General features: G+C 40.1%; 2 protein-coding genes across 4 annotated transcripts in view; one reads left to right on the top strand and one right to left on the bottom strand.

Moving 5' to 3' along the window:
• Positions 1-490: 490 nt before the first annotated feature.
• Positions 491-10,973, bottom strand: LOC115210314 (nucleolar and coiled-body phosphoprotein 1-like). The gene is given in 6 exon segments (XM_029778839.2): positions 491-2,394; positions 2,712-2,870; positions 2,962-3,033; positions 3,036-3,171; positions 10,013-10,144; positions 10,858-10,973. Coding segments are annotated over 6 exon segments (2,358 nt in total). The 5' UTR covers positions 10,864-10,973; the 3' UTR covers positions 491-541.
• A 123-nt stretch (positions 10,974-11,096) lies between these two features.
• The window catches only part of LOC115210622, a 119,130-nt gene continuing 115,221 nt past the window's right edge, over positions 11,097-15,005 (top strand). For 2 of the 3 annotated variants that reach the window (XM_036502549.1, XM_029779224.2), the window contains exons 1-2: positions 11,097-11,148; positions 11,937-12,085. In XM_036502549.1, coding sequence (XP_036358442.1) covers positions 11,945-12,085 — 141 coding nt within the window. In that variant the 5' untranslated portion in view covers positions 11,097-11,148; positions 11,937-11,944. Of the gene's footprint in view, positions 11,149-11,936; positions 12,086-15,005 lie in introns of those variants that run through there. The other variant, XM_029779225.2, reaches the window with a different exon arrangement.

Raw genomic sequence — 15,005 nt, 5'->3', positions numbered from 1 at the left:
ATCACTGTTGAAAATTTTAACTTAAGAGGCAGGCAACCGTAGAAATGATAATTCAGAATGAGATATCAATCTTCACGCAACATATTAGGTGACTATATCATCATCATCATCGTTTAACGTCCGTTCTCCATGCTAGCACGGGTTGGACGGTTCGACCGGGGATCTGGGAAGCCAGAAGGCTGCACCAGGCCCAAGTCTGAACTGGCAGTGTTTCTACAGCTGGATGCCCTTCCCAACACCAACCACTCCATGAGTGTAGTGGGTGCTTTTTATGTGCCAGGCGAGGCTGGCAACGGCCACGATTCGGATGGTGCTCTTTACGTGCCACCGGCACGGAAGCCAGTCGAGGCGGCGCTGGCAACAGCCACGATTCGGATGGTGCTTTTTACGTACCACCAGACTAGTAGAATAGTATAATACAGTATATAATATATACATATAGTATAATATAGTCAAATACAAATATGAAGGAAAAACAAAAAGCACAAGACAACCTTAAAAGAGTAGAATTTATTTTGACATATAACACCACAGTAGTAAATTACTTCTGTTTCTTAGCAGCAGGTTTCTGAGTGCCAGATGCAGATTTAGGTGTAGACTGAGCAGGTTTAGGGGATTGAGCCTGCTTTGCAGCCGGTTTGGGCGACTTTGCAGCTGGCTGGGCCTGTTTAGCAGGTTGTGCCTGTTTTGTAGCCTGCGCTGGTTTGGGCGACTTTGCAGCTGGCTGAGGTTGCGTCTGCTTTGCAGCTTGTGCTGGTTTCGGTGTCTTGGCAGCTGGCTGGGCTTGTTTCTGGGGTTGAGTTTGTTTTTGAGCTTGACCCTGCTTTGGAGTTTGAGCCTGTTTAGGTGCCTTATCCGACTTTGGAGTCTGAGCTTGTTTTTGAGGCTTATCTGACTTAGGTGCCTGAGCCTGTTTTGGAGCTTTATCTGATTTTGGAGTCTGGGCTTGTTTGGGTGCCTTATCAGTTTTCGGAGTCTGGGCCTGTTTTTGTGCTTTATCTGATTTAGGAGCCTGAGCCTGTTTTGGTGCCTTGTCTGACTTAGGAGTTTGAGCCTTTGTAGTTTGACCCTGTTTAGCAGGCTGACCCTTTGGTGCTTGACCCTGCTTTGGTGTTTGACCTTGCTTAGGCTGGGATTGTTTTGCTGCTGGTTTAGCAGTTTGCTGTGGCTGTTTAGTAGCTTTAACAGGCTGTGCTTGTGCCGCCCCTTTGGCAGACTTAGACTGCGCCGGAGCAGCACCTTTGCCTGATTGTGCCTGTTTAGCTGGTTTAGCTTGCTGCTGTTTGGCAGGTTGAGCCTGTTTAGCTGGCTGTGCACCGGAACCCTTTGCTGGTTTACCAGGCTGAGATACTTTTGCAGCTTTACCGGGTTGGGAAACCTTTGCAGCTTTTCCCGGTTGGGTCACTTTTGCACCCTTACCCGGCTGCGCTTTAGTAGGCTGAGATGGCTTTGCAGCCTTAGCTGGTTGAGCCCCCTTTGCAGGCTGTGCTCCTTTTGCAGCCTTAGCTGGTGCACCCTTTGCTACCTTAGCTTGCTGACCCTTTGCAGGTTGAGCACCCTTTGGTGCTTTGGCAGCCTGAGTTGGCTTAGCAGATTTTGCCTTAATAACCTTTTCAGCTTTAACAGGCTGTGCCTGCTTTGCACCCTTTCCAGCTGCCTTACCTGGCTGAACTCCTTTGCCAACAACCTTTGGTGGTTTGGTTGCTTTAGCTGGCTGACCCTTAGAGGGTTTGGCTGCTCCCTTGGCAGAAACCTTTGGAGCTTCTTTACCAGACTTAGCTTTTTTGGCTGCTACTGCTGCAACTTCCTGTGTAGGTTTAGGTCTCTTAGTTGGCTGAGCTGGTTTTGTCATACCTTTAGCAGCTTTAGTAAGCTTAGCTGCTGCTTTGACAGCTGGTTTAACAGGCTTAGCTGCACCCTTGGCCGCTCCCTTAGCACCTTTAGCTGCCTTTCCTGCTCCTGCAGCTGGTTTGCCTTGTTTTGCAACCTTGGCACCCTTTGCTGCTTGAGCTGGCTTGGCAACCTTGGCCATCTTAGCAGGAGTATGAAGGACTGATTTCTGACCACCACTTTTACTGGCATCTCCTGGGCTCGGCCTTTTCTTAGACTGTGGCTGTTGCTTTTTCTGAATACTAGCAACAGTAGCAGCCACTTTAGCAGCATCCTTAGCAAGTGATTCACTCCTACTCTTAGAAATTGATGATTGTTTACGTTCACGGCGCCTCTCTTTATGTTCTTTCATTCTCAAAGCCAGAAGCTTAGCATAATCTGCAGCTTCTTCACGCTTTCTTGCAAATCTCAATGCCTTCATACTACGAAGATGTCTCCTTCTTTGTAACACCAATGGTGTCACCAATCGTTGAATCTTCGGAGCTTTAGAGAGTGCACTCTTACCTGAAAATAGAAGAGGGGAAAGAGAGGAAAAAATTTAGAATTATTAGCTTAAACCAAGCATCAATTCATTTAAAAAGGCAATTAATGTGTAGTGTCTATAAAATTTTCTTACACTATCTGTCAATCATGAACTAGTAAATAGCTCGACATATCAAGAGCCAACCAGCAATAATTTTGAAGCCGAGATAAAACTAGTAATAATGATTTAACAGTAATATGAGGAATAAGTCTAGTATAATTCACTCAGTGTAAGAAAATTTTGACAGACAGTAAATGCCACACACTGATTACATAAACACTGCAAGCAGAATACTTACGTTTGCTGCCTTCCTTGAGAGGGATTGGTCTACGTACAACATATCTTCGTACATCATCTTCTTTAGAAAGATTGAACAATTTCCTAATTTTACCAGCTCTCTTGGGACCAAGACGACGTGGGATGGTAATATCAGTAAGACCAGGAATTTCCTGCTCACCTGAAAAAGGAATAAGTCGAATGACCCATCAACAAACACTTGAAAAATGTAAATGAGAGAAAAAAAAAGAAAGAAAACCTGGAATACATACCTTTCTTGATAATAATTAAGCTCAAAACACTCAAATTGGCATCAACAATACAGCCACGCACAGACTTCTTCGCCTCTCACCTTCTCGTCGGGGACGGTAACAAGAATGTCCCTTAGAGAGTAAAAGGCGGACACGTCCAGCTGTCAGGATACCTTGTTTCATGGGAAAGCCTTGTTTGTCATTTCCACCCGTAATTCGGAAAACATAGCCCTGTATGCAAATAAATATCAGAAATAAATTTCAGTGGCAACCCAAAATTCAAAATTAAGCAGCATGTTCACAAAATAGACAATATCTCAAGAAAAATGTAATCAAAGTTAGTTTAGCACCAAATGCAAATTATTTGCCAGTGAAGATGTGCAGTTAATTTTATCACAATGACCACACAAAATCATGAACTAGTAAATAGCTTGACATACCAAGCACATAAAAAACACCCACTACATTCGTGGAGTGGTTGGCGTTAGGAAGGGCATCCAGCTGTAGAAACACTGCCAGATCAGACTGGAGCCTGGTGCAGCCCTGGCTTCCCAGACCCCAGTTGAACCGTCCAACCCATGCTAGCATGGAAAGCGGACGTTAAACGATGATGATGATACCAAGAGCCACCAGCAATAATTTTGAAGCAGAGATAAAACTAGTAATAATGATTTAACAGTAACATGAGAAATAAGTTTAGTATAATCCACTCAGTCTAAGACAATTTTGACAGCTAAATTGAGACAGACAATTCAACTAGAAGACACAAAAAGATATGCTATTGTAGATCTACTTTATTGATAAGAATGTAATGGATAGTCTATTCATTACAAAAATCTTTGTACTAACACAAGGATCTAGGCATATAATGTCCAAAACTGCATGTAGCAAACCTATTTAAACAAGAAGAACACACATTCTTTGCTTTCATAGAAATGCATAATTAATTTACCCCATCTTTAATTACAACAGTAACTAAGTTTACTGCAGTGGTAAGCATCCAGGGGTTACCTAAAACTCATCTACCAACCACGAAGTAAAACTGTCATCTTAATATAAAATCTACATAAGAGCTGAAGAGAGAGAAAAAGAAATGATCATGAAAAGTAATAAAACAGCTGTAGCCTGGCTAATACCCAAAATGAGTAACTTAACCGTGGCATGATGACACTGCTTAGCATTTCAACCTTCATAAAAGAAATTTCTAATGTAGAGAAAAGAAAAAAAAATTTCCACAACGAAGTATACTCAATACGATTCACTCCTTTGTCAATAATACTTTGAAGCATCTTAAAAACAATAATATAGTATGTGACACACACACAACACTCTACTAAGTAATGCAAACAACTGCCACCTCACCTTAAAAAAAGGATGGCATAGATTGAACCCTCTAGTGTTCAGATTAATCTGCCAAATGCAGCGCTTATGCATTCACGTTGCTTTGAATTAATCATGCATTATTTCATAGCTTTGAGATTTCAATGGTGTGATTGTTTAGACAAACCCACAGAAAAATAATATAGGAGTGTGGCGAACATTTCAAGGTGTTATGAGCAAATCCTGTCAAGTTGCTCCCCATGAAATGCTTTAATTGATCAAGCTCATGCCAGCAAGACAATTCATGCAAAATGCTCTGCCTCCTTATCAAGTCTACACTTTACAACTGCTGCAAATAATTTCTTCTACCCTCTCCAACTCCCCCACCGTCACTCCTATTCTCTAATGACAGACCAATTCAAGTACCTTGGCTACACAGGTTAAAAGTGGCATAACCCCCCCCCCCACTTCAATCCATGCGAATGCGGAAGATATTGATCAATAAAGTCTAGCAGATTTTAAATTCATGCGCTCTTTTCAGCCAAAATATCAGTAAGTGTTACCCGGGACAGGATTCACAAGATCCAAACCCTTGTGAGTTTATAACCGGGTGGTTACTTTCCCCTCAATTATACTCGACTACAATAAAACTATTATTGTAGTAACAAGATATTGGGGTTAAATCTAAGAGAAAACAAAGGAAAAAAAATTCTCTCTTCGAATGTCAACTAGTGAATTTGTTCAACATGTAATCCCCATCCACACAGAATAAAGCGCTTACCAATTTCCCCTCAATACCTATTTCTTTACTACCCACAAGGGGCTAAACACAGAAAGGACAAACAGATTAAGTCGATTATATCGACCCCAGTGCATAACCGGTACTTAATTTATCGACCCCGAAAGGATGAAAGGCAAAGTCGACCTCGGCAGAATTTGAACTCAGAATGTAACGGCAGATGAAATACCGCTAGGCATTTCGCCCAGCATGCTAACGTTTCTGCCAGCTCACCCTCAACATATACCATGATGTGCTAGTTTAATTATGGAAGATGAATATCACATGTGACCCGAGGTCACAACTGAGCCCTTCATAAAGCAGTTCCTATTTCTTGGGAATTTCAGAAGATTCTTAGGAAGGGAGGAGAGGAGTTTTATCTGGTTACCTTTTAGTTAGTTAGTTAGTTAATTTGGCTCAAAAGCAAATAGCAAGGCCATGTAGGGGGACATGGAGTTAAGTACAGGGTGGTGTTCATGTAAAGAGTTCAGGCCACTTGAGGTCAAGGGAGACTTTGAACAAAGCAGTCGTCAACATCTTCACCATCTCGTCTGGCAGCTTGTTCCACGGATCTGCAACCCGGACGGAGAAAGCTCCTCTCCTTCGATTGAGATGAAATCGTCGCAGGTAGAGCTTTTCGGAATGACCCCGCAGCCGACGCTCTGGAGCAGGAGTGAAGAACAGCTCTTTCGAGAGGTTAAACTTCCCGCTTATGATGTTGTGGGCGAGATGAGATCACCACGGCGGCGGCGTTTTTCTAGAGAATAAAGGTCGAGCGTCCTCAGCCTTTCTTCATAGGAAAAATTTTTGAGACCATGAACCATGCGGGTAGCCAGCTTCTGGACTCTTTCAAGATGCTGTATGTCTTTGAGGAGATAAGAAGAGGCTTGAATCCCGTACTCCAATATGGGTCTCACCAGCGTGAGATAGAGTGGTAGGAATATGGCTGCTGTGAGCATTCCGAATGACCGTCGAATCAAGAACAAAATTTCGCGTTCTTTGTTGGCAGCATGGACGCACTGGGCCGAAGGCGAAAAGGAGGAATCCACCAAGATACCCAGGTCCTTTACCTGATCGGTCCTCTCCAGCAGCAGACGACCCGGCTCAAAATCAAGTTGAGTTGCAGGAGGAGAGACAACAGGCAGATGACAGCACTTTGACACGTTCAGACACAGGTCCCATTCGTTAGACCACCTCCAAATTTGGTGGAGGCATCGACGAAGATCCTCTATATCACCGCGAGGAGCGACCAGTTTGACATCGTCGGCAAATAGAAGGGTGTGTTGCGTGAGGTCGTCGGGCAAGTCATTTATGAAGACTAAGAACAATAAGGGTCCAAGCACTGAACCTTGAGGCACGCCATTGCCCGCACTGGAGACGTCGGATCGCGAACCATTAACTTGGACGGAGCGATTTGAGAGGAAGGCACCAACCCATCGTACAATATCCGGATGGAAACTATATGCTTGAAGCTCGACAAGTAATAGGCGGTGTTTTACCGAGTCAAAAGCTTTGGCAAAGTCCAATAAAACGATGTCAACAGCATCACTATCATCGAGGATGCGCGTCACCAATTCTTCCATTACCAGTAAGTTGGTCAAGCATGATCTCTTCGGCACAAAGCCGTGTTGGGAATCAGAGACAGAGGCTGTGTTTTGGAGGTGGAGCATCATACTTTTTTTAAGGATGGTTTTGAACATCTTGCTGATTATTGATGTATGGGAAACCGGTCGGTAGTTAAGCGGGTCTTCGCGGCTCCCTTTCTTGAAAATTGGGCAGATTATCGCTGTTCTCCAGTCCGCAGGTATAACACCCGTCGCCAATGACATATTGAATAGACATGTTAAGGGCTCGCAGATGACCAGAGCCAACGCCTTGATAACCCGTGGGTGTATGCCGTGACCCTTGTTGACATCGAGGCCTTGAATAACAACTAGTTCAAATGATGTATTTCTCTGAATATCAACTGATGACAGGTACATGCACAATAGTAATGTCCAATTGTCAAGTCACCAAACTCTTGAATATACATAAGCCCCACTTTCTGCTAACAATGGGGATACTTGTAACCACATATTACATTTCAACAGGTTCAAGCTTGTATTCACAGAAATAATAGGATGTCATGGTTCATCATATAAGAATGGCATATTTGGTAGGCATTCACCGACCCCCATCCTATTCTACTCTCAAGATACTTTACAACATGCATGGATTCAATAGTAAGCTCTCCTCCAGTTTATAGAGACTTGAGCACTTGTGAATATCAAAACCAAACTGAGGTGATACACACACACATTTGCAGCAATTACTGTGGCTAAAGATTCATAATGTAGTATAAGCTGGTCATTTTTTAAAAAATGGTAGGAAACTTTAAAACCAAACAATTAATGCCAGTCTATGCTATTACTGTCATATAGTTGGCCTAAGAAATGGTTTTCTTGCCACGAAGATTTTTTTTTAAAATTATTTTTTAGGTGATACCTCTTTTATTTTGATAATTACCATCTCAAAATAGAATATTGTATTTATAGCATTGGTGAAATTAATAAATAAAAGACATAAAAAATTTGCCTTGAGTATGAGATAGCGAGCAGAGTCTTATTCAAAATTATGGCATTGTTAAGAGAAATAAGCCATAGGGTGACAAGTAAATTGAAGGTAACAAAACCCAAGGTACTGCCCATTTCACATATTCTATGAAACCTGATGTAAAATGTGTCACAACTTCAAGCCAGAAAATCCCCAAAGCCAACAGGCATGTAATTTGGATTGGAGAGAATAGAACAGAGCACTAATGCATTAAAAAAAAAAAAAAAAAGAAACCTTTGTTAAATTACCACCATAATTATTAATCTGGAACTTTTAAAGCATTTTTGGCACAAAGCTACCTCATATTTGTAAATTTAATCTTTAAAAATAGCCATGCTAGACCAACACTTTACATTTCCTAAACAAATTACACAATGAGATTTGGGTCAAGATTTCAGTTGAAATACAAACACACAGGAGTTGATATTGAAGAATTAAGTTCACAGCAATAAAAATGAAAATCATTAAAAGGGTACACTATAAGCTCACATGATTGTAACATTACCAGTTATAAATCACCAGTACAAGCATGCAAGGACCTATACTTGTATGGAATGAGCCACACTCATGAAATTTACTTTGGAGATGTCTATTGGTGCATTTCTATTGATTCAAGGAGACATCTGTCCATAGGCACTGTGTGGTAAGTAGCTTGCTTACCAACCACATGGTTCCGGGTTCCGTCTCACTGTGTGGCATCTTGGGCAAGTGTCTTCTGCTATAGCCCCGGGCCGACCAATGCCTTGTGAGTGGATTTGGTAGACGGAAACTGAAAGAAGCCTGTCGTATATATATATACATACAAGTGTGTGTGTCTGTGTTTGCCCCCCTAACATTGCTTGACAACCGATGCTGGTGCGTTTACGTCCCTGTCACTTAGCGGTTCGGCAAAAGAGACCGATAGAATAAGTACTGGGCTTACAAAGAATAAGTCCCGGGGTAGATTTGCTCGACTAAAGGCAGTGCTCCAGCATGGCCGCAGTCAAATGACTGAAACAAGTAAGAGAGAAAGAGATCAAGCAGATTTGCTTGGAGTGACTACTACACCAATATCTCCCTACATAGACCATCCCAAGCTGAGTGGTTGGTATATAAACATGTAGATGAAATGGGTTACCCAACATGGCTAGATTAAACCACCCTTAAACAGAACTGCTCATATAAATATCCAAACCAATAATCCCAGTTTTTGTTGCAGAATAACTTAATGGGGGAAGGGTGTTTACAATCAAAGAGTTCCAGAAGTAACAAGACCCAACTACTATGATAGATGTGAGGAATCACTAAAGTTTTGAATGTAAAAAAGGAATATACAAAACTCCTCAAAATTAAACGCTTAAACCAAGCCATTTCAAAGGAATACAATAGGCAAAAAAAAAAAAAAAAAATTTTTTTACAGCTTTAGTAATTTGGAGTCGACCAAAACGGATGCTTTAAATCGGTTTCATTTGATTATAGCGTCAATGCCCACATTCTGACTCAAACGACAGAGTAAATTACAGCATATGCAATTGGAGCACAATACGTGCGCTCTTTTTAGCCAAAATATCAGTAAGTGTTACCCGGGACAGGGTTCACAAGATCCAAACCCTTGTGAGTTTATAACCGGGTGGTTACTTTCCCCTCAACTATACTCGACTACAATAAAACTGTTATTGTAGTAACAAGATATTGGGGTTAAATCTAAGAGAAAACAAAGGAAAAAATACAAAACATTCATCAAATTAATAGAGCTAAAAAAAAATAAAGAAATATTTCAACAAGATGTGTGTTTATAATAAACAAGTAGCACCATAGAGGACAACAGCCATTTCTCAATTATTTCGTATTAGTTTTACACGTATACAGATACCAAATGAAGTGTATTTAATTCCCCCACAAACGCCTATTGATCTATTTACGTTTCCATTCACGTTCGTTGGGGTCGCCCGCCAACCAAATAGATCGGGTGGGTAATCCTACTTGCATAGTCTTCAGTTGAGTGACTAACATTTGTCTAATATGATCCATAATAGGATCACTTAACATAAGCGTAAATGTCCAATAAGGTCTACACTGGATATAACTAGACATTCAATAGAAAAGGTATAAATATATATATATATTTCTTTCCTACCCACAAGGGGCTAAACACAGAGGGAACAAACAAGGACAGACAAACGGATTAAGTCGACTACATCGACCCCAGTGCGTAACTGGTACTTAATTTATCGACCCCGAAAGGATGAAAGGCAAAGTCGACCTCGGCGGAATTTGAACTCGGAACATAACGACAGACGAAATACGGCTACGCATTTCGCCCGGCGTGCTACCGTTTCCACCAGCTCGCCGCCTACGGTATAAATATATTTATATAAACACAAATACGTATCAATATGTTACCTTCCATTCGTCACCGAGACTTTCAGCACTGATTTCCGCAGAAATACGCTTATCATAAAATGGTCGCAATTTCTTTTCGGCATCGATTTCGATTAACTTTTGGCAGCCAGTGGCTGGATACGAGATATTCAGCTGAAAATTGAAAATAAATATACATTTGAAGCTTCAATTCTAATCGGTAGTATAATCACAATCAAAGAAATTACTTGAAGTTACATTATAAGAAACGTTAATTGCAACATAATGAAATTTAATATTGAGGTGGACCAAAGAACTTGTAACTACAGATGCGCGCCGACACGGTTTCAGAACCGAATAAGTGCAGTATTTATGGGATTTTGATGCAACTTTAGAAAACTCCAGTGGGGTTTCTAACAGAAATTTAATGATATTGTAAATTTACAAATGAATATAGCCACATATATATACAACAATGGAGGTTATAAACTCTTGGTTGGATGTCGGTGTCGGAATAGGGATTAGTCGCAAGTATAGTACCGTACACCACTTATAAGCAGTGTCTAATAATTATTTAAATACCCAAAAATATCAACAGCTCTCGAAATGAAGGGAAAAAGTATCATTTCGACAAAGATTATAGCGAGACAGCACAGGAATAAGCCATTCTAAAATTAATTTCGATCACCCATGTGTTGTTACATGGCTGTCGTGTTTAACGTGGACTTTCGGCAACTTTATCAGTTGTCATCTTCATTATTTAAATAAGTTTCATATAATTTTTTCTTTTCATCGAGACAAATAAAGCATCTACTATTCAAATATGATATTATTTTAGCAAGATACAAATCGTAAAACAAGTAAAAATTAATATTTTGTTAACATACCTTCATAGCTGTTCCTTACAACGGAACTATCACGCGAGAAAGAGGCTAGATTCACACGCGTTAATCTGATTTATAATTCCCGACTGTCGTTACGTATATAATGCCACAATTTTTTTCCAAAAAGAATGTTTTAAAAATCCTTTATTATCTACGAAATAAACACTAAAATAATTTAAATAATTAATTAAACGACAGTTAATCAATAAACGTGAAATTAAAAGTACGAATATACTGCGTCAAACTTTTGTAAATAGCACGCAGATTAATTTCAAATTATTTCTTGGACTCATCGTAAGTAAATATTTATCCAAGCAACAAATTGTTAAGAAAACTTTGCTTATAGTTTCTCAAAATGCTGAACTTTTCATTTGCACTACTTGTTGATGATTTGTTTCATGTATTTAAAAAAAATTGTTATATAAATAATATCGATGAAGAATAGAAATGCGGAAACCAAAGTAAATAAACGGTTTTTGCTGTTTCTCAATAATGCCAAGATAACATTTCACGCATGTGACCCTCACTCTAGAATTATGACAATCGTTTTTTATGAATCAAATATGTTAGATGTCTTCATGTACTTCTTCAGGCCAAGAAAGTTGTACGCAAAAAAAAATAATGTTATTGGTTGTTCAGAAATATAACAACTGCTTGTCTTGTTTTACCATTTATTGAATTTATTGAATTGGTTTGTCATTAGAGAATAGGAGTGATGATGGGGGAGTTGGACAGGGTAGAAGAAATTATTTGCAGCAGTTGTAAAGTGTAGGCTTGATAAGGGGGCAGAGCATTTTGCAAAAAACAACTTTTGCATGAATTGTCTTGCTGGCATGAGCTTGATCTATTAAAGCATTTCATGGGGAGCAACTTGACAGGATTTGCTCATAACACCTTGAAATGTTCACCACACTCCTATATTATGTTTCTGTGGGATGTCTCACCTCTTTAGCATTTAAACTGGCCATATCCAGCCAGAGTATTATGTATCCAGATTTGGCCTCTCATCCCTACCTGCAATGTGATTCTAAATGTTTGTTCTGTTACTGATGTTTACTAACTAGTTTTGTTTATTTCCTTAGACTATGGAATGGATGGAATATCTGAAGATTACAATTGCTTTCAACCCAGCCACTTCGTCGTCTTAGATTCTCAAAATTCTTGCTCTAAGCCATTAAATGAAACTTCTTTTTTGAAATCTCTCCCTGCACTTCAGATTCCAGAAACTCAAGTGAGAAAATTTCACAGATTTCCCTTCCTGACATATTTCCTTTCAGTGTTTTGTCCTTGTAGAGTTTTGTGAACAGTTGGATAATTCAGATTTCTTAATCCTTTCTATATGTGTTAACTTCACTGTAACTAAAGTATAAAACTGCTTGAGATAAGCACCAAATTATTGTGCAAGACCCGACTTCAAGAAAGCAAGATCTAGTTCTTCATTTCCGTAAAAACGTGAAACATTTGCTTTTCATTTATATCAAAGTCTATTTATTGACAGTTTTTGGTGTAAAGACTATATAGAATCACCATGGAGAGCAATTCTGACCAACTAGAAACAAACCTCAAGAAATAAATGAAAAGTGAAAAGTTTTGTGTTTTTAGATGACAAAAAAGGCCTAATCATTTCAGTTTTAACATCTACTTTTAGATCAAGGAACTTGTCAGACAAGTGAGTTAATCTGAAATATATTGAAGGACTAGCAGCATAGCCCGGCGTTGCCCGGGTATGTAAGAGCCCCTAGTAGGCAACGACTAATCCCAATCTAGTTCTTTTCCTCTAGGGAACGAAGGCGCATGTGTAGGTTGCAATGTCTTCTCTTCACTCGAATACTTCTATGCATACGATGGTCCTAGCTGTCTCCCGACAGAAAATGTGTTGCATATAAAAAGCTTAGATTCTGGACTCCATGTCGAATTTATCGATTTTTTTCAGAACTGGGGGAACTTTTCAAAATTTTCGCTGCGTTAGTTTTGAATTATGACATTGGGCTATGTGTGTGTCAAGTTTCATCAGAATCGGTTGAAAGCCGTGGTCAGGGTGAGGGTACAACCTGACAGACACACAGACAGACAAACTGCCGTTTATATATATAGAGAAGAGATAGAGATAGCATGAATATGTACACAGGAAGTGTTTCTCAATACAATAGCCTGAGATTTTCCATATTTCACTGAAAGGAGACAGTCATCAATATATGCATTACAAGATATTACAGCTCTCTTTTGGCTTTGCATATTTGATTATGGAGCTCTTCATCATAATCTTTTAACGTCTGTTTTCCATGCTAGCATGGGTTGAACGGTTCAACTGGGGTCTGGGAAGCCAGGAGGCTGCACCAGGCTCCAGTCTGATCTGGCAGTGTTTCTACAGCTGGATGCCATTCCTAACGCCAACCACTCCGTGAGTGTAGTGGGTGCATTTTACATGCCACCGGCACAGGTGCGAGGGGAGGCTTGCAGTGGCCCCACGATCAGTTGGTACTTTTTACGTGCCACCAGCACGAAAGCCAGTCAGAGCGGCACTGGCATCGGCCACGTTCGAATGGTGCTTTTTACGTGCCACCGGCACAGATATCACAACTACAATTTTTATTTGAGTTTTATTTTGATGTTGATGTACTTGACTCAATAGGTGTCCTCAAGCACAGCATGTCACCCTACGATGCTTGATAATATTTCTAATTGGTTATATGCTCATCTTGTAAAGAATTTCATTTCATAGTCATGTGTATTTGGGCTTGATCCAACTGCACAGGATCTTGGGCAGTTACCATTGCCTCTCAGATTTACCTAGGCCTTTTGAAAGAAATTGAGTTGGCAGAAATTAGCCAGTCAAATTGGCAGTGCTTATTCTTGGATGGAAGGCTCAGTCTTTTAATCAGTTTAAATCACCACCAAGCCCTTCGATAACTGCAATGGAGTTGCAAGCATTTGAACCATGAATCATAGTGTCTTCCATCAGTCTCTGATATATCACATTCTGGTTAAGTAACTTCACTTCAATGTTTAAATTATGATGAAACCGTTAAAAAGAAATGTGTATTTTTCATCCACAATATATATATATATATGTCACTACAGCTGCAATGTAACAAACTAGATCTTAGGAATTTGCTCTGTCTGGGAAAACAGCCTAATAACTTGCTACAGAAACTGTTCTGCTAATAATTCTTAAGCATTAAAGAATGGTACTAGATCAGACTGTTCTAGGATATCTCTTTCTCTTTTACTCTCTTTTACTTGTTTCAGTCATTTGACTGCGGCCATGCTGGAGCACCGCCTTTAGTTGAGCAAATCGATCCTGGGACTTATTCTTTGTATGCCCAGCACTTATTCTATCGGTCTCTTCTGCCGAACCGCTAAGTCATGGGGACGTAAACACACCAGCATCGGTTGTCAAGCAATGCTAGGGGGACAAACACAGACACACAAACATATACACACACACTTATATATATATACACATATATACGACAGGCTTCTTTCAGTTTCCGTCTACCAAATCCACTCACAAGGCTTTGGTCGGCCCGGGGCTATAGCAGAAGACACTTGCCCAAGATGCCACGCAGTGGGACTGAACCCGGAACCATGTGGCTGGTTAGCAAGCTACTTACCACACAGCCACTCCTGATTAACCCTTTCGTTACTGTATTTATTTTGAGATGCTCTGTGTTCCTTTCAATTACTTTAAATAAAACAAAGAATTTAGTAAAATAACTTAGTTATCATTAAGCTAGTGTTAGGAACGTAAATTGTGACTAAGGTTTAGTGGAAGATTTTAATTTAGGACTTTTGAAAACAAGACATTTGTATTCAGAGCCAGATTCAGCCGGGTTGGTAACGAAAGGGTTAATCAAAAGATTGCATCCTCTCATGCATACAAGTTAAGAAGTTCACTTCCCAACATCATAGTGTGAAGTTCAATTCTACTACTTGGCACCTTGGGAAAGTGCCTTGTACCTCAGTTTCAGGTCAATCAAAGCCTTTTGAGTGAAATATTAATGGTAGAGACTATACAAAAGCTGATTGATTCCTGTTCCTAGGTAGCAGAATTAATCCATGACTCATTTTAACATCACCACCTGATCCTTAGATGCCTTTAGCAGATTTATTAGCTCTGCTGTAAGTATTTAACCAGGGCACCTATCTGC

This window comes from Octopus sinensis, linkage group LG4 (genome assembly GCF_006345805.1).
Source record: "Octopus sinensis linkage group LG4, ASM634580v1, whole genome shotgun sequence".
NCBI lineage: Eukaryota > Metazoa > Mollusca > Cephalopoda > Octopoda > Octopodidae > Octopus > Octopus sinensis.
This window is presented reverse-complemented; position numbering and strand designations above follow the sequence as displayed.